Consider the following 24,273-nt stretch of genomic DNA (forward strand, 5'->3'; position numbering starts at 1 on the left):
AGCAATGGATGAAAGTATAGCGCATCAAATCTAGAATAGATCTGGATCTAAGTCAATACATCAGTCAGGCTACGTAGAGAAACATGCCCCCCTGTTTAATCTAATTCCTCAATCCGAGGACGCTAAATATCTTGGCATGCACTTGGATCGCCGTCTAACTTGGAAAAAACATATTTTTAACAAACGAAAACAGTGTGGACTGAAATTGAGAAATATGTATTTGGTCATTGGACGCAATTCAAAACTATCTTTGGATAACAAAATTTTACTCTAAAAGTCCATCCTCAAGCCCATATGGACATATGGGATTCAGTTATGGGGCACTGCTAGCGTCTCCAATAGAAATATCTTACAGAGATTCCAAAACAAGGTGCTGCGTACCATAGTCAACCATACTATGTATCCAACGAGGTGATTCAACACGACATCCCACTAGAATCCGTGAAAGAAGCCATACAACGTTTTAGTGCTAAATACTGTGAACGAGTGCTAGTGCATCCTAATGCGTTTGCTCGACAACTAAATGTGCGGAACGTCTTTCATTTTACATTTTTCATAATCTCTGAAAAATTACGCAAATTTGGATACCTCTTGCAATAGTCTCGCTCAAAAAAAAATTTTTATGCAAAGACGGGACACCCTAATGTATATGCCTTAATTGTACATATGGTATTAAAAAGAAAGATAGAAAAATTAGACCAAATTGGACAAATTACCATGCATCTTAGTTTTAAAATATAAATACACAAGAAACTACTTGCTTTATTATTTGCAGAAATCATTGAAGTTTCTGAAACTTCGAAAGACTTTGGGTTCCAATTTGGTTGTTGCACTGCAATTATCTGAACGTCATTGCCAGGTACTAAAAATTGTTCAGGAATTAGGTTAATGCTTGAAATATCCGCTTTTTCTCTCGTTACGTTTATTGGCATGTTCTGGTTGTTATTCGGTGGTAAATTTTCATTTACTGGTACTTTATCATCGTCAATTGTAATGACTGTAGTTGTCTGGTCCGTGGATTTGTTTTCGATAAAATTTAAAAAATTTTGAGACTCTCTTAATACATCCCTCATGACTAGTTTTTGGTTATTTACATAAGAGTTCTCATCAGTTGTAATTTTACTAGTTTTCGACAAAACATCATCTGTTTTATCTGATTTTTCTGCTTGTTTCATAATAATTGTTTTGTTAACTTTACTGCTAATATCACCATTAATATCACATATTTTTGCAGGATCAGTTGTCTTACTGGTTATCTCGTCCACATCACATTGTCTGTTTACAGCAGTGGCCTCTTCATATTCGTAAAGTTTCGACTTTTGTCTTTGTATAAAATTATTAATGTGTTTGCCATTGTTGGCTGTGACTTTTTTTCCAACAGAAAAAGGCAACGTTGATTTTAGTTTTGAGTTGTGTTGAATACTTTTCTTTCGATATTGGATAGGATTTTTCTTGGAAGTTTTTTTATACAAATTATTATTTATTTTTCTATAACCATCCTCGGATATATCCCCTAATCTTGGTAGCTCTACTACTGGAACTAAACCATTCACGTGTTCTATACGTTTTTCGGACTGCAGATTGTCTTGAATATTCTGAAAAAAAAATATTTCGAATTATTTAACTAATCATAAACTGCAGACAAAAATGAAAACTGTCGGGAGTAGGGAAAATAGAAAAATCTCTACTATTCAGCTAATGACGACCGGAACCACTACTACGGCGTGACTACGTAATATCCTCTAACATTAAGAAATGAATGAATAAAATCTTTATTAAAACTAAAAAACCAAATATTTTATAATTGCTACAAGTAATACATTATATGGATGCTGGAACATGATACATAATAATGACGTTAATACCAGCACAATACATAAAGAAGAAAACAAGAATTTTACATAAAATCTGTGACATATAGATAAAATCATTTAATTAACTTAACATACAGTGGCTCACAGTTTAAATGATGCAGTCGCTACTAAATGAAGCTAGCTTGTGTCAGTGGCTCAATATTTATTAGAAAAAAAAATTACATACGGAAATTAAATTACTATAAGTCTCCTAGAATAGCATAAGCTATTTTGTGGGTTTCAAATATACCAGACTTAAATAACAATAAATATTTTATTATTTTATGTTTGATTTTGACGTGACAGCTAAAATGATGCAGATAAGACGAAGCATTACACAACTTATCAATTTGAAATTTGAGAAGTAGGCGTTGCATTAAATTCATGTTGCAGTTTGTTTAATTTGACATTTAAAAGTGTTTAATCGGCAAATAACAAAATTATTTAAGAATGGGTCGCCGAACTACGATTAGTAAAAGAAATTTAATTAATACTCACCATAGAAACAGATATAGCCAAAGAGACATATCCAAAATGGTAAATAAATGTTCATCAACAGTTCCGCACATTGTTGAACGTTACCGAAATGAAAGTAGACTTGACAATAAATCAAGGTTAGCCCCAAATAAGATTTTTACCGAACGTGAAGAAAGATGGATTGTCAGAGAAATACCAAATAATCCTTAAGAAAGTGCACCAAAATTGTGATATGAGGTGGAAAGACAGTTTGGAAAAAGATGTAACCCCGAAACAATTAGACGGATATTACGAAAGAACACTCTACATGGTGGAACTGCTAGAAACAAATCTTTTATTAGCCAAAGAAACATGCGTATTAGATTGTAGTTCGCCAGGGAGCTTATTACCAAGGATTTGAGCTTTTAGAAGTCAGTAATATTTGCTGATGCAACCAAAATAAACTTGTTTGCGTCCGATGGAAACATATAAGTGTGGGGAACGACGAATGAAGAAAGGATGAAAATCCTCACAAGAAGAATACTAAGACTACCAGGAGTAAAAATAATTCTAAGAAACAAGAGGAGAGCAGGAGCATTGGAATGTAACTCAAACGAACTAATTTCAAATCAGCTCATAAGTCAAGCATAAACAAAATCGCGTGCAGAATGCCGGCGTCTACGAATTAGACATGATATTTGACCTGCAAAATATTTTCTTGGATATAAGTCAATTCCCATTGATGTTTGAAATCATACATAATAAATGTACCTCTTGAGGTAAAGTGTGACTGAAAGGGTTAATATACTTCGTACACAACTCACTACGCACTGCCACTCATCCTTAATAAGGCGAATATGCAGAGAAGTTAACTATGTTCAAATTTGGTTATGATACATTACGAAGATGTTGCCATATCGTCCATTGCAGTAGTCAATTATTATTGTACATCATTTCAAATATTACCATTTAAGTTAATTTTGGTTACTTACATATTGTAAGACGCCCGTTGTACAATCTATTTTAGGTTTTTTGGCAGAACACACATCTTTTGGGATAGATCTTAAAATTGGAGGAATTTCTGGAAGTTTTGTTGTTCTTTCTAAAAGCCAATCGTAGTTCCCAACCTAAAATAAAAAAAATATAATTGTCTTACTCTAGAAAATTTTAATAATATACCATTATTTACCATGGGAACGGCAAAAAAGAACTTAGACTCGATTTGGTAATAGCAAAAATTCGTTTATTTTCAATTTATATTTTACGAGTAATCTCGTATATAATTAAACTTACGTATACATTCTACCATCGACAGAAAATAAAAAATATAACGCCAAATATTGCTAACGAGAACGTATGATCACATCGCCGGATGTTATTACATTCCAATCGTTATTTTCGTTCCCACGTCGATAAGTTTCCGGTACACGTGCAATTTCTTTTCGACGTGGGAACGAAAATAACGATTGGAATGTCAAATGTCAGCTACTTCCCGTGAAATCATTTAAGTTGCATGATCTTTTAACATATTTTCATTAATTAAAAATATCTCAATATTATTTCAAACAATGGTTTTGTTATTATCAAACAATTATCGTCAACATTATATTCTGAAGGGGGGTTAAAACAATTATTTATATATTGATTTTAAATACTGATTGTTTATTTCATTAGTGACTTCCATGCCGTGCAGATTGGTAGAGTTTTGCGTTTGAAAAGTTGAAAGCGGATATTCAGTGGTACGAAGATAGAACGAAAATTGAAAAACAATTTGCAGAGTTTCATTTGTCTGATAGAAAACTAACAAAAACACAATATCCGTTAAAAAGAATTCAACCAACAAGATTTCTCAACTAACACCATTCATCATTCTCACCGCTATTTCTAACAATGTCCTTTATACAAACGTTCCAAACAATGTTGAAAACATAGCGATATGTTTTAATGACGTAAAAACAGATTGTAATCGCTCTGAACGGACTCTAATGGATCATGATGTAGTGAATTATGGACAGCTTCCAGTATTTTTCAAAAGGATACCAAAGTCAGGAGGAGCATTCTACAAAATCATCCTAATATCCCCAAATAACACCGAAAGTGATTTAAAATAGTACAAAACTAATAATGATGTCATCGCTCAATATGGTTCATTGATTATACTTTTAACTATCGAATTAGTAATAAATGTATTTCTGACGATTAATATCATTATAAAATTTTTTGAAAATCGCAAATACGAATCATCTTGCATTAAATTAAATATGTAAAAAGGAAAACTGTTGAAATAAAACTAAAATAAACTTTTAATCTTTTATTTAAAAAATCCAAATTACATAGGTAATATCTTTTCACAAAACAATTGACGAAGCTGGTCCACATTTATCGAGGAGCAGGAAAATAGTCCAGCGACGTGGCAGCAGTCTGCATGAGGAGCAGTAAGTTTCCACTAGCGTAAGGTGAACCATCAAACTTGCAAACATCAATAATTACGGGAAATACGCCAATCATGTGACACTTCTGATTTAAAAAATCTGCTTTTTGTTCTCCTCGAACGTAAATGTAGTCGGCAGCATACAACAACTTGGATTCTAGTATTTTATTAATTTTGAAATATTCGGCATCACCATTAGAATACCGAAGACCATGCATGCGGTTGTGGAGGTTTAAATATATAATGCCAATGTTTAAAGCCAATTTCGATACTAAGTTCCTTAGGAACAAACCATCCATCAACAATGAATCCTTGAATGTCGACGAACACGCTATTCTCATGATAACTGCTTGTCTGCTACTAACACTTCATTCAACTGATTTAATCTTTTTAAATGATATTTTTGACAACTTCAGTTAGAGGAAAGTATTCAAGTAGACTGTCGTGAACAATTAAACAGTACGCTCGAGTGCTTGCCGGAAAACCTTCATCTGCTTCGATTTCCAACTTAACATCAACTGTTCCTGATCTAAATGGCATATTTTTTTAATGCATCATAACCTAAGACGGGATGTTTTGTTGCAGAACGAGCATAACTGGGAAAGAATTCAGTTGTAGTGAGCTTAGTCATTTTTTGCAAAATCCAATTGCATTCTCTCGTTAGGCCCATAGTCCCCATTAATAACCACTCGTACGCTGGACATTCTAATGTGGTCGAATAATGTTGGATCAGCGTGAATGTCATATCGTTTAGGCTGAGGCAACAGCTGAGGTTGTCTTTACACTCTATATCTCACGTCGAGATCCTACCGTAAGGGGAGGTAGTTCATTGAGCTCCCATTTACGGAAAAGTATAATTATCGGTATATTATTCTTAATCTGGGTCATTAATTCAATTTTCACATCATCATTAGGAAAGACATGTTTGATCTTGAGTTCCATACTGGCAACAGTTAAAGATACTGTTGTTGTTGTCATAGCATTTGGTTCTTGTACAAAAATGCAATCTCTATCATTACGTGCTCGAACAAATCGAAACACTTGACGGCCATAGGTTAATTTATTGTAATCGTTGAAGATGTTGAAAATATGTTTTATCGGAATCAATAAACTAAAATTGTCCCCCTATAAATGGGTATTATTCGGATAGTTCCATCCTGCAGTACTGAAAAACTTTGAATCTTCAGGTGAATAACACAAAAAACTGCGAATAGTGCTAACTATGCCTGGATCTCGAACCATTTCCATGTCATGTGAACTTTGGATATATATATATATATATATATATATATATATATATATATATATATATATATATATATATATGTACAAGCATCACACAAGAAGGCTCCAGCATTCGGTGCAAGAGAAACAGTTCCATTACCCACTTTCTTTATACTTCCTTTAATTTCCGTGTATAGCAAAAAATGCATCTGATTGATTTATGATAAACTCGACAACGTCGCTATTGTTAAATGACTCGATGCAAGGTGTATATGTACGAAATTCTTCTTTTCTAATAGTATCGTCGAACAGAGGTTTTTGGTAAAGATCGAAAGTAGGTGGCTGAGGTTCCTGCTGTTGAACCTCCCCACGTCGAATGTATTGACGTTTTGACATCTTTCAACTTTAATCCAATGAAAACAACAGTAGACACGTCACGTTGTACGTAGGGTCTGTGTGAGATTAAGGGATATTGATATGTAGAATTTTGTTTTATGATTAAACCCTCTATATCTATATCGTTTCCTTAAAATCCAAATGCAGCATACTTTTCTCCCCTAAAGTTGACGGGTCTTAATTCTTGATCGACTACACTAACGATAATTTTGGTAATTTCACGTATACTGTTGCTTACTGGTATGTATATAGGATTATGAGGAGGTTCGTCAATAAAAAACCGGGATCAACACTTATCGGAAAATGTAGAATGGTGTGCGCAGATCTGTCCTCGTAGAAAGCCCCTTCGGTAATGTTGCATTCAAAAAGTAGACTCGATACTTTTATAATGTTTACAGGTTGATCTGAAGAATGCATTTTTCCTGGTGTCAATACTTTATTTCAGGAGAAACCCAATAATTTTCCAAGACTATCGTCTTTCTCGAAAGTAATGGTATGATCTTGACAGAAAATTTCACATTTAAGCGTATTGTTGTTCGGTCTTAAAGTAAACTCCCGAACCGAATTGTATTTACGCATTAATTCATTTCGAATGTACGCTTCGATATCAGTAATTTCATAGCATCCGGATAAAATTTCAATATTACGCAGCTTTGTACGATCATTTTGGTCATAGAAATAAAACTTTTCACCATCGATGTTTGGAATTGAATTAAATGTATGAAATCCCAACACTGATACATAATACTGTCGAAACGGATCAAGCACAAGAGGCACTTGAGGAGTAAACGAAAACTCGTTTGTAGTATTCGTCAGGGTCAACAATCGAGACATGACTGATATGTGGCAAAAGGTGTAGTAAGTTAAATACCAAAATTTGTTAAAAATTTCTTTATTTTTCTTATACTGTTACATGTTTTTGTTTTATTGTTCTCATAATGTGGCACTTCACAAAATACACATTTACTTTCCATATACATTCCGGAAACATCACTCCATTCATGTTGATCATAGTCTTTCTTGCAGGATAAATGATCTTCTAGTGCGCGCCGAATATCTTGAGGTAGTTCATACCAAACAACGCTCGTTATATTTTCCATAAAAATGCAAATGGCACTTCTCAAGATGTCGTTAGAGAGTTCCATTGTAGAGAAACTTTAAACAAAGATGTCCACAGTTAATTTGGTAATAACTTTGATATTGATCGTTATTATAGAAAATTCGTCCACCACTCAAGTATGATACTAGTTCTCGCGGTGGTTTCAAGCAACCATATGAATCAAAGTATTCTATGTCGCTGTTTATCTTTCGGTAAGCTACCCGATGTGTACCGGGATTCTTGGAAATATCAAGATTAATAATAGCACATTCATGTTTATGAGGGATATGTGCTAAATTATCTCGCATAAACACGCCACGAAAATTTGGTATTTTTAATTGTTTAGCAAATTTATTCAAGTCCACGTTGGTTAAAGGTCTATTAGGTAGCTTCAGCGGGAGTTTTTTGACTTTTTCAAGTATAATCCAAAGCCACCTTTAGCGTTTTTTCGTAGGTATAATCCTTTGACTAGATGTTCCATTGCTTTAATATGACGTTTATCCTCTTCTAGTTTCATTTGAGCATTATTGGAATCAATTATAATCTTCGCGATTGCGCTTGCACCCCCAGCCAAACTACCAAGAGCTGATAGACCTGCAAATATTGGGGTTAAAGGTAAAATACGACCAGATTTTGGTTCAAATGGAATTATTCTTGGAACTCGTACATTTCTTTTCCCATCTACATTCTTAACGGCCGTTCTAGTTGCTGCAAGTGCTGATTTACGCAAATTTGGTGACGGAGGAGTACGTTTCAACGTTTTGATAATTGGTTGTATCACATGTCGCTTAAACGAACCAACACCTTTACCTTTACGTTTCATACCCATAACCAGTTTTCGTTTAGCCTACATTGATGTAGTAGTCAACCAGGCAGTGGCTTTTTCATCCAAAGATGCGTCTTTTGCTTTAACTCGTTCCCACGCTTTGTTTTCTAATACCCAATCTGCTTTATGTCGATCTTTCAATGAATTACATACTTTGAGAATATGCGATATCGTGACCCCTCGCAGCTCGATCTAACGGATTTATCCATGGATCTCCACGTGATAGACGTTTCTGTAATTTTGTCCCAGGTCCTAGATATTGGTAACCAGGAGCATGCAATTCAAACGGTAGACTATTGATGAGAGAATTCAGCACTCCTTCACCTTGAACGATCAACATTGAAATGAATTGTTTCTTACAAAAATTCCTTTATATAACCAAATGTATAACATACATCTCAATCACAAGATAAATGTAGTTCAACAAGACAAGACACTATCAGTGGAAAACTTGGATTTTGTCGATAACGTGACAAGAAACAGTAAACATGACGCTATTGCTACCACATTCTTTTCGTGCTATCATATGTGGTCCAAGTGTATGTGGAAAAACTAATGTTATGTTGGCATTACTGTTTGACCCGAATGGCGCTAAATTAAAAAATGTTTACGTTTATTCAAAGTCGTTGTTTCAACCCAAGTATCAATTTTTGAAGAAAGTGTTGGAATCTGTGAAAGAAGTGGGCTATTTTCCATTTAAAGATAATGACGATGTAATAAGTCCCAGTAAAGCTAAACCAAATTCTATTTTCATTTTTGATGATGTATCAACGGATCCACGGATGTATCAATGTATCAATCCGGAAATGGATTATCTGAGACGAAGCTGCGGTAGATCGATGTATTTTCCGATGCAGTATCAACTGATCAAGTTAACGAACATGAAATTTTTGATCCTAATAATGTTTCGAAAGAGGTTATAGATGAATATATCAAGCAATATCCTCCAATGAGTCATAAGAATATGTCAAAACTTACCAAAGTATTATTTGAATTAAATTCAATATTTGATAATTTATTTAAAAAATGTTGTGTATATTTAAAAATTGGTTGTATAATACTTAATAAAAATTTTGATAGTTCACTACAAGCAGAATTCATAGTACTACCAATGGGTCTAAGTCGTATATTCATTTTATGAACTTTCGGTACTCCATAAAATATTATGAGGTTTTTTCCTGGGTTTTCACTCATAATTTACCATGGAATCACTAGCAGGAGATTTTTACTGTCGTCATGGCATGTGTTTGTCTTTTTAAAGACGAATTACATGTTATGATTTTTTCTGAAGGATATACTCAGGTTAAAGTTAATTTCACGTAATCGAATGAACTATCTTACAAGTGAAGTCGTCCCAGGAATGCAACTCAACAATATTGGCAATATCATTTTAAAATCGTCTACTTTAAAATGTATAATGTATGTCTAAATTGTCAATATAAATGAGTCAGATAAAATTAAATTATTAGAACATTTTTTCACCAAGTAACGAAAGAACAAAATTTGTTTAATTTACTAATGTTTGTATTTTTAGAACGATTTCCGAAGTGGAAATTAAAACGTCAATAAACTTACTTTAACCTGTAATTGTGGCTTATTCCCATTTAAATAGGAATTACTTTAAAATGCCACAAGAAAATAGCTTCAGAACAATAATTTGTTTATGGTAATCGACTTAAACTGCAAATTCTATAGGTGAGCCAACTGATATGGGAAGGAGCTCGTATAACGATAATGAAATACCATTTATAATACTTAAATACTTTTGATTTGGATAAGTATATTTGGGTGTATTTTCTTTACACCGATGATTAACGAAATACTTGGTTCTGCAAGTAAAAGAAAAAAAATTACAATTTTCCCTCGAACTTCTATTTACAAACTTGGGACTCTTATTTCTAAATGTAGCAACAATGGTATAAAAATTGAGTTTTTTAATATTTAGCAGATAATCATTTTCTTTTAATAGGAATTTTTATAATACTTTTTAAATCCATTATGTTTCGCCTTCTGATCTCTTCTTGCAACGCTGAGCTCCAACTGTTATATCAGCGGCCTGCTTTATTATATCTATTTTTTACAACAATTTTTATCACGTTCAGCTAATATTTTTCGCTTCTGTTTTTTGTTCTTTTTGTTTTTTTTACTTAGTAATTATATTATTTATAATTAAAAACACTATTTTTTTAATTTTAAACTTTTTTTTAATTCACTACTAACATTTTTTGTTTTTTATTTTTTTTTCGATTTTCTCCTTTATCTTAGAAATAATTATACTATTTACAATTAACACCATTTTTTTAGTTAAGCTAGTTTTTAGAACTAATATTTTTTTCACAACTACTGCTAATATTTTTTGGTAACTAAAAATTATATTATTTACATTCAACACTAATTTTTGCAATTAAATAATTATATAATTTTTTATTTACTGATTCTACTTCCTCCTCAGCTTTTCCCTTTTCAGAGGCTCCTTACTCTTCGTCACCACTTATTTTTGTCCATCGTGTCTTCTTCACCTAAACCTTTCTCTCTCAAGTCCTCTGCCACACAGTCCATCCATCTTCTCCTGTGTTATCCTCTACCTCTCCTTCCATCAACTTCTAACAGCTATATCCTTCGTCTCACATAGTTTTCATTTCTACGTCTGAAATGAACAAACCATTGTAGTATCCCCGGCTCTTTTCCTAATCAAGTCTTTCCTTATCCTGTTCCTTCTAGTATTACCCATCATACTCCATAACATTTTCATTTCATCTACCTCCATTCTTTTCCTGAATCTTCTTTACAGGCCATACTTCACCCCCGTACACCAACGCAGGTCTCACCAGACTGTTGTATATCTTTCCTTTCAGCCTTTACCCGATGTTTCAATCATAGAATATTCCGCTCATTGGCTTCCAGTTAAACCAACCAACCTGTATCCTGTGGGCAATTTCTCGATCTAGTATCCCATTTTCCGTTATGTGGGAGCCAAAGTATTTAGTCAAAGATTTTCTCCATATAGAGATAAAGTTTTTCTCCAAGCAATTATATGTCCCCAACCATTTCTCTTCCTCCCAACCACAGATACTCCGTTTTCGACCTGATAACTAAGTGCTCCCTCTTTAATAGCCTTTCTTCAATCCTCCAACTTCTTTTCCAACATTTCTTTGCTCTCCTCTACTAACACGATATGTCATACGACTTCTCAAGATATATAAATACCAAATGTAGCTCTTTTCTTCTCACTATATTTCTCTATTAACTATCTAAAAGAAAACAAGGCATTAGTTGCCCTCTTTTCTGGCATAATCTCAAACTGTTCTTCTCCTATCGATGTTAGTGATATATGAGGAGAAATCCCGACCACATCCTCATCGCAGTGTCCTGGAATTGTCAGAGAGATCCCGACCACATCCTTATCGCAGTATCTTGGAATTGTCAGAGAGATGCCGACCACATCCTTATCGCAGTGTCTTGGAATTGTCAGAGAGATCCCGGACACATCCTTATCGCAGTGTCCTGGAATTGTCAGAGAGATCCCGGCCACATCCTTATCGTAGTGTCCTGGAACTGCCAGAGTGTATGTACTCGATGGGATTCATATTAGTACTGAATATGTCCTATGTCGAATGCCGCGTTTTATTTTAAACGTCATATAAAATATCTCATAAAATGTCGAATATCACATAAAACGTCGTAAAAAACATCGAACGACGCATAAAACATCGTAAAAAACGTCAAGCGACACATAAAACGTCGTACGTCGAATGTCACATAAATGTCAGACGTCATAAGTTTGTACATTTGTTGGAGGTATGTGTCTAGCGGCAAGCACAGCAGGTCTATGTTTATCAGTGGACGTTGCCACGTGCAGCAAAGATACTGCATTTGGCTCCGTGGGGGCGGGGGCGTTAGTATACATCGATGAAACAGCGGTTTTACGTCACCTGAGCGGGAATCGGTATGCCGATTCTGGATCACTATGGGGGCCAACGAAAACCTACGTCATGATACGTTGGCACATAACCCTCTGACAATTCCAGACCACGTTGGCCTAGAACCCTCTGACAGTTCCAGGACACTGCGATAAGGATGTGTCCGGGATCTCTCTGACAATTCCAAGACACTGGAATAAGGATGTGGTCGGGAGCTCTCTGACAATTCCAAGACACTGCAATAAGGATGTGGTCGGGATATCTCTGACAATTCCAGGACGCTGCGATAAGGATGTGTCCGGGATCTCTTTGACAATTTCAAGACACTGCGCTAAGGATGTGGTCGGGATCTATCTTATATATCTACATGTTTCTCTACTTAACCTTCGCTCTACAGTTCTCTACCAAATTTTCATTGTGAGCGACATTAACTTTATCCATTTTAGTTATTACAACCCTAAATGTCCGCTTTATCTTTGTACAAAGTTACCATCACACTCTCTCCATGCATTGGACATTCTTCCTTCCTCATATGTCATACTCATCATTTGCCACAAAATATCAACATCTTCCTCTCCTAGAGCCTTCCAAACCTCCACAGGTATTTTATCAGGTACTACCGCCTTACCATTCTGGGATCCCACATCCTCTGTGTCTCCTCTGGTGTTCTTTACTTAGCAACTTTCTAAAGTACACATACCATCTTTGCTTTATTTCAACATCAGTTCTTAACACTCTTCCATCCAAACTCTTAATTTGTCGCAAGTCGAGTCCTTTGATGACTTGTCCCTTGCTTTAGCTATACTGTATAACCTTTTCATCCCCACAGGTGTTTCCAACTCTTGATACAGCTGTGCAGACCTGTCTTTAGCAGTAACTATAGCGTGCTTTGCTTCCCTCTTTGCTACCTTGGATATATCCTTATCTTCCTATTTTTTAGACCTGTCATACTTGTTTCTTCTCTCTAACCTTCCGTTGTACTTGATCGTTCTCGATCGATTTGCCATTTAGTTCTATTACATTCATGCTTCTCTCCAGTTGTGTCGAAACACACCAACATATATTGTGGCATTTCAGGTGTAAGCATAAAGAACGTTCCCTTTATGATTGCTACGAATACTAATATGTTGGAAGCTAATACCATTTTGTAGGAGTAATTCTCCGTAGAAGATATCACTGCACGGAAGACATTGATTAAATAAAGAACGTCTAACTTAAAGAATATATATATATATATATATATATATATATATATATATATATATATATATATATATATATATATATATATATATATATATATATATATATATATATATATATTATCTAACTTAAAGAATATATATATATATATATATATATATATATATATTATATATATATATATATATATATATATATATATATATATTAATTTTATATTAGTTTGAAATTTTCCTTAGTCCTGACCTATTCGTAATGATAAAATATGAATAGAATATAAACTAACATGTGCATCTTAATTAGAATTTCCTATAAGAAAGCGTCATTGTATTTTCTGCATATGTTTATTACTACATTTTCTCCGAATTCTAAAAATGCATGCATTAAAGTATGATATTACATTTGGAATGTAGGCTTATCCGGTTGCAAATTGCAAAACATTCGTTTCTTTATATGAATAAAATGAAATCTTATTTAATACTAAAAAATACAATCGTTGATTTTTGTATTGCTAATAACCAATATGTACGACGTATCTACATGATCTAATTTCCCCATTTATCATATTTGGTTACCAAATATTTACATAACGCCCTACTGGTACCTTTTTTTTGTAAGAGGCTCACTTCAAGAAACATTGTCTAAGCCTAAGGATGAACTAGCTTGCGATTATTGACCTGGTAATTTCGAATTAAAAGTGAAAAGACATTTCACGATAGATTTTTATAGTTGAATAAGGGATATATGTCATGATTTATTTTATGACTAAAGGCTATAGCGGGATAAGATGGTCAAAAGTGCCCCCGCGCCGATCAGCAACGCGACTTGTGCTTTCAATAAAGCATATAAAAACATGACTTCATATAAATTTTTAGCTTCCCAGGGGCTCCAGAACCTCTTAAATCTAAAAAAAAAACTTTTTTCGACTTTGTTTTTTTCTGGACGCAATTTTACTTTTAAAAATCTGAAAAAATTCATTAAGGTGTATTTTTCGAAAACAATATAGCCTGATATTTTCAAATTTTTATATTGAAAATTGAGCTTAGGAAAAATCATTAAACTTTTCAATAATTTCTTAGGTTATGTTAATAATTTTTGGCAAACTTTTAAATAATAACTTTTTATGTATTTTTTTTTCGTTGTTTTGAATGGCCAAGGTAGAATTTTTAATTTCTGAGCGGAAAGCATCGAAAAATCAAAAAAAACCGTTTTTTTATTCATTTATTTGCACATAACCTCAAAACTCAGTTGGTAATTGAACATTTTTTAAAATTTTTTTTTCACATTATCAAATTCTATTGTAAAAGTCCCCATTTAACTCTTTCATAAAGATAAAATTCGAAAATACCACGTTTTTTTTATCCTTTTCGCACTTTTTTTATCTTACCTCTGAATCAGATAGTTAGATGTATGCTTTACCATCTATTTTCTTACGGGCTATAAATCATCATTGCTAAAATAATAATTTTTTACTTACAAATCGTCAAATTACGAAAAATCGTGTTTTTCTAATATTCTCCCACTTTATTGGCTCATTACCTTAAAATCTAGTAGCTAAATGATCGAATTGTTTTGTTTATTGTTATATATATTTTGTTATACCACTTGTCTTTTTTTCTTAGATAGTCAAAACTCGGGAAAAAATTAGATTTAAGATTGACTCTTCCTCAACAATTGTTTTTATCGCTTTTAATCGCATATCACTTTTTGTGCGCAAGCCTTTTCTGATAATGCATATTGAGTACATATAGTCTAGTGCCAAATGTTTATCAAAATAAATAAGTTACGAGATAATGATAGAGCACGCCTATGGGATATATCATCCCTTTGTCTTAAAATCCGTTGCAAGTTAATATCGAAAATCTCGAGTCGTATTGAAATTCTCGAAGTAGTTGGTCAAATCGAAGTTTAGAGTTGAATATTATAATTGCCATATATCCTATAGACACGCGTATCGTACTCTATGGGCTAACACAGTCAAAACCATAAGAAGGCGACGGCGACACGAAAGCGATACGAAGGCGACACTAAGACGAAAGCAGTGGCGACAACAACAATGTTTGCTATGCGCATGATCCGTAACCATGACAACGGCAATGGGAGTATGCGCGTTACAGACATCATATTCCTCGCCTTCATATCGCCTTCGTGCCGCCGTCGCCTTCGTATCGCTTTGACTGTCTTAGCCTTATTATCAAATAATCCTCTTCTTCTAAAATCCGTTGCAATATTATCAAGGATCTTGAAAACTATCAATCACATGGAAAAGTATAGAAAGAATCAAGTATATTAAAGTTATCACATAGAATTTTTACATCTGATGTTGAACCAGTCATAGATGAGGATAGTGATGAGGACTAAAATGTAATTGAATGTTTAAACTGTTAATTTAAATAACCTGTTGTATAACAATTTCATAATAATAAATATTTTTGTAACCAAATATTTCATATAATATATGTCCTCGCTTATATACAAATGAATTTATAAAACAATTTTTACAATGTTAAAAAAATATTTAAAAAATAATAATAATATTATTCTTCTCCTATTGAGGTGTTCTAGAGATATATCAATAATTATGCAATTAACGAGTCAAAAATAGAAATATTGCTTAGAAACAGTTTTTTTCAAGTTTTGACTATATAAGAAAAAAAGACAGGTGGTATAACAAAATTGAAGGGTACGATCAAAAATACGCGGAAATTCGATCATTTAGCTACTGGATTTTAAGGTTATGAGCCAATAAAGTGGGAAAATATTAGAAAAACACGATTTTTTCGCAATTTAAGAATTTGTAAGTAAAAAATGATTATTTTAATGATTCATAGCCCGTAAGAAAATAGATAAAAAGGCTTACATCTAACTACCTTATTTTGGGGTAAGGTAAAAAAAAGTGCGACAAGGATAAAAAACGTGGTATTTTCGAATTTTATATTTATGAAAGGGTTAAATGGGGACTTTTACAATAGAATTTTATAATGTGGAAGAAAAAATGTTAAATTACCAACTGAGTTTTGAGGTTATGTGCAAATAAATGAGTAAAAAAACGGTTTTTTTGATTTTTCGATGCTTTCCGTTCAGAAATTGAAAATTCTGCCTTAGCTGTTCAAAAGAACAAAAAAAAATACATACAAAATTACTATTTAAAAGTTAGTCATAACTTATTAACATAACCTAGGAAATTATTGAATTATTGAAAATTTCAATGATTTTTCCTAGACTCAACTTTCAATATAAAAATTTGAAAAAAATCAGGCTATTTTATATTCGAAAGATACATCCTCATGAATTTTTTCAGATTTTTTAAAGCAAAATTGCGTCCGGAAAAAAATAAAGTCGAAAAAAGCTTCTTTTTTAGATTTAAGAGGTTCTATGGACTCTGGGAAGCTAAAAATATATATGAAGTCATGATTTTATATGCTTTATTAAAAGCACAAGTCGCGGTGCTAAACAGTGCGGGGGCACTTGTGACCATCTTATTCCGCTATGGCCTTTTCATTTATTTCATTTAACTACATATAATCATAAATTTCATTTATCTACTATGTATATTACGTGTATAATTTACAAAACAAAAAGGTCTTTCGGTCGAAAAACTGTGGTCCGTACCCCTGATTCCTCATTTTTGAATTCTTTAAAAATAATTAATTTACTTTTTTTGGAAAAATCGCCATTTTATGAGATCTCGTGACCGAAATTTATTTAAATATTATTTTCTGTATATAGGTACATATTTTAACAGTAATTAATCAATACAGTTTTCTTTGAAAGTTATTATTTTTCTTACTTTATTTTATGGAGTATTTTTTTTGCACTATATAGGTAAGCACGTTCATTTTAATAGTTTGGTTTATATAATAATTTGATATATTTTATAACGTAAGTTCAGTCCTTTATAAATCTCAGGTTAAGATTTCTTGGCACCTTTGCAGTTTTGATTATAAAAATACATTAAAATAAAATAAAATTAATTAAAATAAAGTAAAATAAATTAAAATCAATCAAAATAAATTAAAATCAATTAAAATAAACAAAATAAATAGAAATAAATTAAAATAAATTGAAATAAATTAAAATAATTTAAAATAAATTAAAATAAATTAAAATAAATTAAAATAAATTAAAATAAATTAAAATAAATTAAAATAAATTAAATTAATTAAAATTAATTAAAATATATTAAAATAAATTCAAATAAATTAAAATAAATTCAAATAAATTAAAATAAATTAAAATAAATTCAAATAAATTCAAATAAATTCAAATAAGTTCAAATAAATTCAAATAAATTCAAATGAATTAAAATAAATTCAAATAAATTCAAATAAATTCAAATAAATTCAAATAAATTCAAATAAATTCAAATAAATTAAAATGAATTAAAATGAATTAAAATAAATTAAAAAAATTAAAATATATTAAAATAAATTAAAATAAATTAAAATAAATTAAAATAAATTGTAATAAACTAAAATAAATTAAATGAAAATAATAAAAATAAATTCAATAAATTAAAATAAATAAAAATAAATTAAAACAAAATCAAATTAAATTGAAAACCATTGCTACGTGTGTAGACGATAAGGAAACTATGTTTTTCCACCTCTGTCACTCCAGTAGTAATTAAATTAAAATGAATTAAAATAAATTTAAACAAATTAAAATAAATTAAAATAAATTCTAATTTATAATTATATTCTATTTAACACTATAAGAAGCATTCACTTCTCTCGGCACTTCCCAGGAGCTCCCTTTTTTTTATTTTGTCGATTTGAATTTATATATTAACATTTAACATAATTCCTCTTAATCCATATTATAATGTATATGTATAAAACATGAAATGCAGTTAATGGTAGTTGGAAATCTTCTTACTGTGTTGCTGTTTATGTAATGATTTCTATTGATGAATAATTACTTAAATTTGCTACATCCTGTTATATAATAAACAACGTACCAATTTCATATTATTATCCGCAAGATAATTTTCAAAACTTTCATATATTTTAAGTTTTCAGTGGAAATGTTTTTTAAGCACATAAATATCTTTTTTACTACATCGACATGCAGGTTTTTCCTGTTACGTCATTCTCGAATGTAGATTGTTGGAATGTGGGTGGTTTCCGGTTTTATCATGGGAATTGAAATCAGAGAACAACGAACACATTGAACACATTGAAATTAAGTGTTCCTTTTTAAATATAGTTTTAAATTACTCGTGGGATCTATTGAGTTTATTTAAAAATATGTAACGATATAAACACTACAGTGTCACCGTAACCGCTGTATCGATAGTTGCGGTTTAGTCTCCACAATATGACGCAGCAGGCATGAAGTTTTTTAAAAAAATTATACAATAGAAAAAACTAACAACCATTGGCGTTACTGCTAAAATTTCGGATATTACATGCACATTATTTTATACTTCGTTTAAAGTAGCAAATGACTTCTACATGAAGTGCGTTCTAAGATATTTTAGGGCGCTTTTCTCTAGGCGCCATCTAGAGAAAGGGACAGTAGTGAAATTAAATAAAATTAAGTAAAAGCTATACCTGTAAAAACGCTGCTATACCGTTTCTACTTCATAGTTTGTCGGATCGTAACGTATAATACATCATTAGAAATGAGAGTGGGTAGCGAATATGTTGAGACATAAAAAACACACATTGCGGCATTGCTCAGAGGGCATTACATTATAGCTCCTTTGTTATTGGTCCGATTGGAGCGTGTTATGCGTTAAATGAAAGGGAAGGATACAACCAATATATTAAGATAGAACAAACAAACAAGGCAACTACCAAAAGGGCACTACACAGTGTCTTCATTATTAATGAACATATAGTTACATACGAGATGTCATAGGGCACTATAGATAAAAATAGTTTAACTAAAAGACAAATTTTGATTTATTGACTTCTGGCCTCTAGCTGAGTATAAAATAAACAACTGAACGAATCCTAACATGCGATATAGAAACTGAAAGGGGAGGAAATAACGAATAAATTAAGTAAGAAAAAACAAACAAGACGACTACAAAAGAGTACTACACAGTATCTTCATTATTAATGAACATATAGCGACATACGAGCTATCATAGGGCACTATGGATAAAAATAGGTTTACCATAAGACAAATCTTAGTTTATTGACTTAAGGAAGGCCTCTGGCTAAATACAAAATAAACAACTGATCGAATCCTAACATGCGACATAGCAAATGAAAGTAACGAATATATTCAGATAGAACAAACAAAGAGGTGACTACCAAAAGGGCACTACATAGTATCTTCATTATTAATGAACGTTATTTGATTTATTTGATTTATTGACTTAAAGAAGCTCAGGCTGAGTCCAAATAAACAACTCGTATTGTTGCATATACGAGAAAAAGAGAAAAAATGAAGATACTAGCAATGATATTGCTCCACTATCTACGAACTACCAAACAGAAGAAGTAAATGAAATACATAACCCTATCTTACCTGTTTAGATCTGACAAGCAGAAACCATAAAACCAAAGCATCACATTAACTTAACCCAACCTCTAGAGATAAGTAATAAAATATCAGTAGAATTAGCAAACAAAGGATTCTATTAGGATAAATATTCATTTTTCTATACTAGTTATGAATAAGGTAAATCACGCTGTAGAAATAAGTAAATCTATAAATAGTCAGCTGAGCGCATATTCAAAAGGTTCACTAACAAAACGAGCATTAATAAATGCTGTAGGAAAAGTTTCCAAATGGCTTTTTGGTACTTTAGACTCCGATGATAAAAGATACTATAATTATTACTATCTTAACGTTCTTAATGAAAATCAGAATAAGATACATTCAAGCTTATACATCATACTTTACTAGTAGAAATGTCAAAATAATATTCAGAAAACTTCAACCTAGCAAAAGAATGACAAAAATCTCAGCAGAAATTAAAGAACTGATTAATATGGAAAAGGCATTCTTTTTAAATACAGTAATGGATAACCTGATAGATTATGTAAATAATTTACAAACACTAGTCGATAATATTCAAACTGCCATATCATTAGCAAAATTAAATATAATTCATAGTCATATTATTAACCCTATACAGTTTGAAGTACATAATAATAAAAAAGCTAAATAAAATCTATGGAACCGAAAATGTGCCAAAACTTCGAAATTTTATAAACTATTATAACTTATTTTCTATTCAAATCGGTATTCATAAAAATTTAGTAATTTTCAAAATTCAAACACCATTAACTAGTAATCCCTTTAGATATTTCAAAATCCACCCTATATCTTTTGAATAACCTAACCATTATTTCCAACCAACCTTTCCTACTTCTCAGTAATGAAGACAGCTGGGTGAAAGCAGAACAATGCCCAGAAGTCAAAGACTGTTATTATTGCTCAGCAGAATTCCTACATGAAAATTTACAACCATTTATAAATACACTCATTCAGACTGGCAACAATGTATGTAAAAGTACAAGTATCCACTTGATTAATACCACAGTAATATCGATAAATGTATCTCATACCCCATAATTCCATGAAACTCAATACCAGATGTGACAAAATTGGTATTTATGAAATAAACAAACCATCCATTATTACTTTGGATAAATTCAAAGTAATAATCAACAAAAAACATATGAAAGAGAAAAAACTGTACACAAAGAATATGTATTTGATCTACCTAAGTTCAATTATCAACCACCCCCAGGAGCAAGCAACAATACACCATTGGAGCATCCATCAATTCAAGAAGTACATGATGCAATAAAACACCTAAAAAATAATAAATCTCCAGGAAGTGATAGTATACCCGCGAAACTTATTAAATGTGGAGGTGCTACTCTGACTAATCATATATATATATATATATATATATATATATATATATATATATATATATATATATATATATAACCATACTGAGAATCTGAAATGAGGAACAAATCCCGGAAGAGTGGTGTATTGGGATCGTTTGCCCGCTACACGAAAAGGGTGATCAATTGGAATGTAGAAACTATAGGGGAATAACCCTCCTTAATACAGCATACAAAATATTTTCGAATATTTTTTATGGTCGCCTGAGTGCATATTCAGAGAAGCTTCTTGGCGAATATCAAAGTGGTTTTAGGCCTGGTCGGTCAACAACAGACCAAATTTTTGTGCTAAGACCATACTGGAAAAAACCAATTAATTCAATATCGACACATACCATCTTTTCTTAGATTTTAAATCGGCCTATGATAGTGTCCTAAGAAATAAATTGTATGAAGCGATGGATGAATTCCACATCCCCGATAAACTGATAAGATTGGTTAATACTACAATGCATAAAGTTGTCTGCAAAGTCAAAATACAGGGCGAACAATCACAGGCATTTGAAATGCATGTTGGGCTGCGACAGGGAGATGCGATACAAAAATAACCATATACAAAACCCTTATACAACCAGTGTTGACATATGGGTCAGAGAGATGGACCATTTCCAAGGCAGATGAAAACCTCCTGCTTATATTTGAATGAAGGATCCTGAGAAGAATATTCTGTGGCATCTGAGAAAATGGTGTTTGGAGAAGGTGGTACAACTACGAGATATATCACAGATATAAACATATATTTGATGGTAAAGATGTAGTATCCCTTATACAAAAAGGAAGACTAAGATGCTAGATCCTAGAAGAATCCTTATGTCACAACCTGTGGGAAGTAGAAGTAGGGGTATGCCAAAACTCAGAGAGGGGGAATGGTGTAGATGAGGATGGTAGAAAAATAGGCGCAGCAAACTTGCAACAGTTTGCAATGGATAGAACTGACTGGCATAATAGACTTGGGAAGGTCGAGGCTCTTTTATAGGTCTGTAGCACCAATGATGATGATGAAGTTCAATTATTAAGAAACAATATTCAATCTACCATTATTTCAGTTGAAGACATTAGACAACAAAGAAATCAGGCAATTCCAAAATATAGCAGAAAATACAGAATTACCAAAACTACAGGAGGACACCACAACTGGACCAATACAGCTTTAATTATCATCATTATGTTAATAATCCTCCTAAAAATAAGAGCATATTGCAAAAGAAGGAAACAAAACAAACCCTGACAAATGGAAGAAGGCTAAGAACAAGAAGGGAGGGAAGCTTAAGGAGGGAGCAATAATGTGACTGTCGCATCTTCCTTCTTTCTGATTGCTTACCCAATCCATCTGAGGCGTGCTACCTTAATGAATTTCACAATATCAGCTTCCCCTAAGTTCTATATAATTCAAAGTTGTAGCACCTATGCCCTTCTCGTACTCTGTATATTCTTCTTAGAATCTTTAGCTTGAAACATTTAAACAACTCATTAAAAAACTTGTCCCATTAGTGTTCTATACAGTTAGTTTAAGTTTTGAGGCCATTTGTCTACACAGGCTGGAGTAAGACTTGGCAAGAATTATTCTTCTTAACAAGGCCTATTCTTTTAATTTCCTGACTGACATTATTGAACTTGGTAATGAACCTAAGTTTATAAAGGTGTCCACACTGTCTAACTCCATATCATTAATTATTAGTCTAGGTAATCTATTGACATAGATTTCATTGTTTTGGGTATTTTTTTGTAGAGACAAATTATTAAAAAAAAATTAAGCAAATAAAACAAAAACTGCAGCACTTTTATTGATTCCTCATCTCTTACCTCACTATCAAATTCAAGTGGAAATTTTTGTTGGTGAAGGTACTGCTGATTCTTTTGGTAAAAGGTCTTCAATTGTCTGACATATTCTAATTGGTTTACACATTGCTCACAGATTAATTTTGAAAACTTGTCTGATACTTTTATCTAAAAACAAAATATCTAAATGTACTTCAATAATAATGCTACATGTCTCCAATCAAAAAAAATGCAAATTATTTTTTTGTATTTAAACCCATCTTTTAAACATTGGTTACTGGCATATATTTGATTATCTGCATTCAACCAACCAAACTACATTGAGAGAGTCCTAATAATATTTGGAATTTACATATTTTGTATGTTTGTTGATTCATAGTAAATAAATAAATTGTTATATAAAATAAAAAATAAATGTTAAACTGCAATTTTATTTGTGTAATTTTTATAGTCATTACCGCTTTTTTAATTTGTTATAAAAGCACAAGCAATGTTAAAAATGGGTAAATAACATAAAGTAGAATTTTTACCTGTACTCCAAATGTCCAATACAAAGATTTAGATAATAATAACTCGTCAAATATATTTTTCTTATTATCATCATTACGAAGGCACAATCGACAAATTTCATCCATTTTTCACCCTTCAAGAATACAATAATGTAAAAATAAAAAATATAAATATAAAATTTATATTTGCCACTTCAAAATATTTACTCACAACTTCTATTTTTTGACGTTTGACGTCCGTATTATTTTGTCTAGCCGATTCTGGTATATAACTGGTTGCATATATTTAGGTAACTAACCTTAGCAATTAGTGTAATCTAAGAATTTTTTTGTAAACAGGATGTGAAAATGATATGAATACTTCCAAACCACAAACTGTCGATAAAATACAAATTTAAAATAAACAGTATCTTAACAAAATACATATAAAACTTAAACTGATAAAAGTTATCCATTGTCTTTAGGCAATTTTTACTTAAGTATAACTTAAATATAATATAGACATTTTTAAATTTTGTACTTTATCACAAATATTATAGTTTTTTAACTATAATTTAAAATGCATAAAAATATGTTTAATTATTTGTCTCTTAATTGTATCTCTACTCACAATCATATTCTGTTTACCGTTTTCTTTCTTCTCTTTTTGTTGAGAAAGCTATCGAAAGAAAAAAGAGGGATGAAAAAAGAATTTTGT

The 24,273-nt window shown here is 31.8% G+C and overlaps 1 protein-coding gene across 1 annotated transcript; it reads right to left on the reverse strand.

Annotated features, from left to right (window-relative positions):
- Window positions 1-544: 544 nt before the first annotated feature.
- LOC140448404 (uncharacterized) lies at window positions 545-23,784 on the reverse strand. Its single transcript, XM_072541489.1, has 4 exons — window positions 23,598-23,784; window positions 23,092-23,235; window positions 3,302-3,436; window positions 545-1,595 (listed from the first exon to the last, which is right to left on the reverse strand). Exons 1-4 carry the CDS (start codon window positions 23,700-23,702, stop codon window positions 621-623), a joined length of 1,359 nt encoding a protein of 452 aa, XP_072397590.1. The 5' UTR covers window positions 23,703-23,784; the 3' UTR covers window positions 545-620.
- Window positions 23,785-24,273: the final 489 nt, after the last annotated feature.

This window comes from Diabrotica undecimpunctata, chromosome 8 (assembly GCF_040954645.1).
Source record: "Diabrotica undecimpunctata isolate CICGRU chromosome 8, icDiaUnde3, whole genome shotgun sequence".
NCBI lineage: Eukaryota > Metazoa > Arthropoda > Insecta > Coleoptera > Chrysomelidae > Diabrotica > Diabrotica undecimpunctata.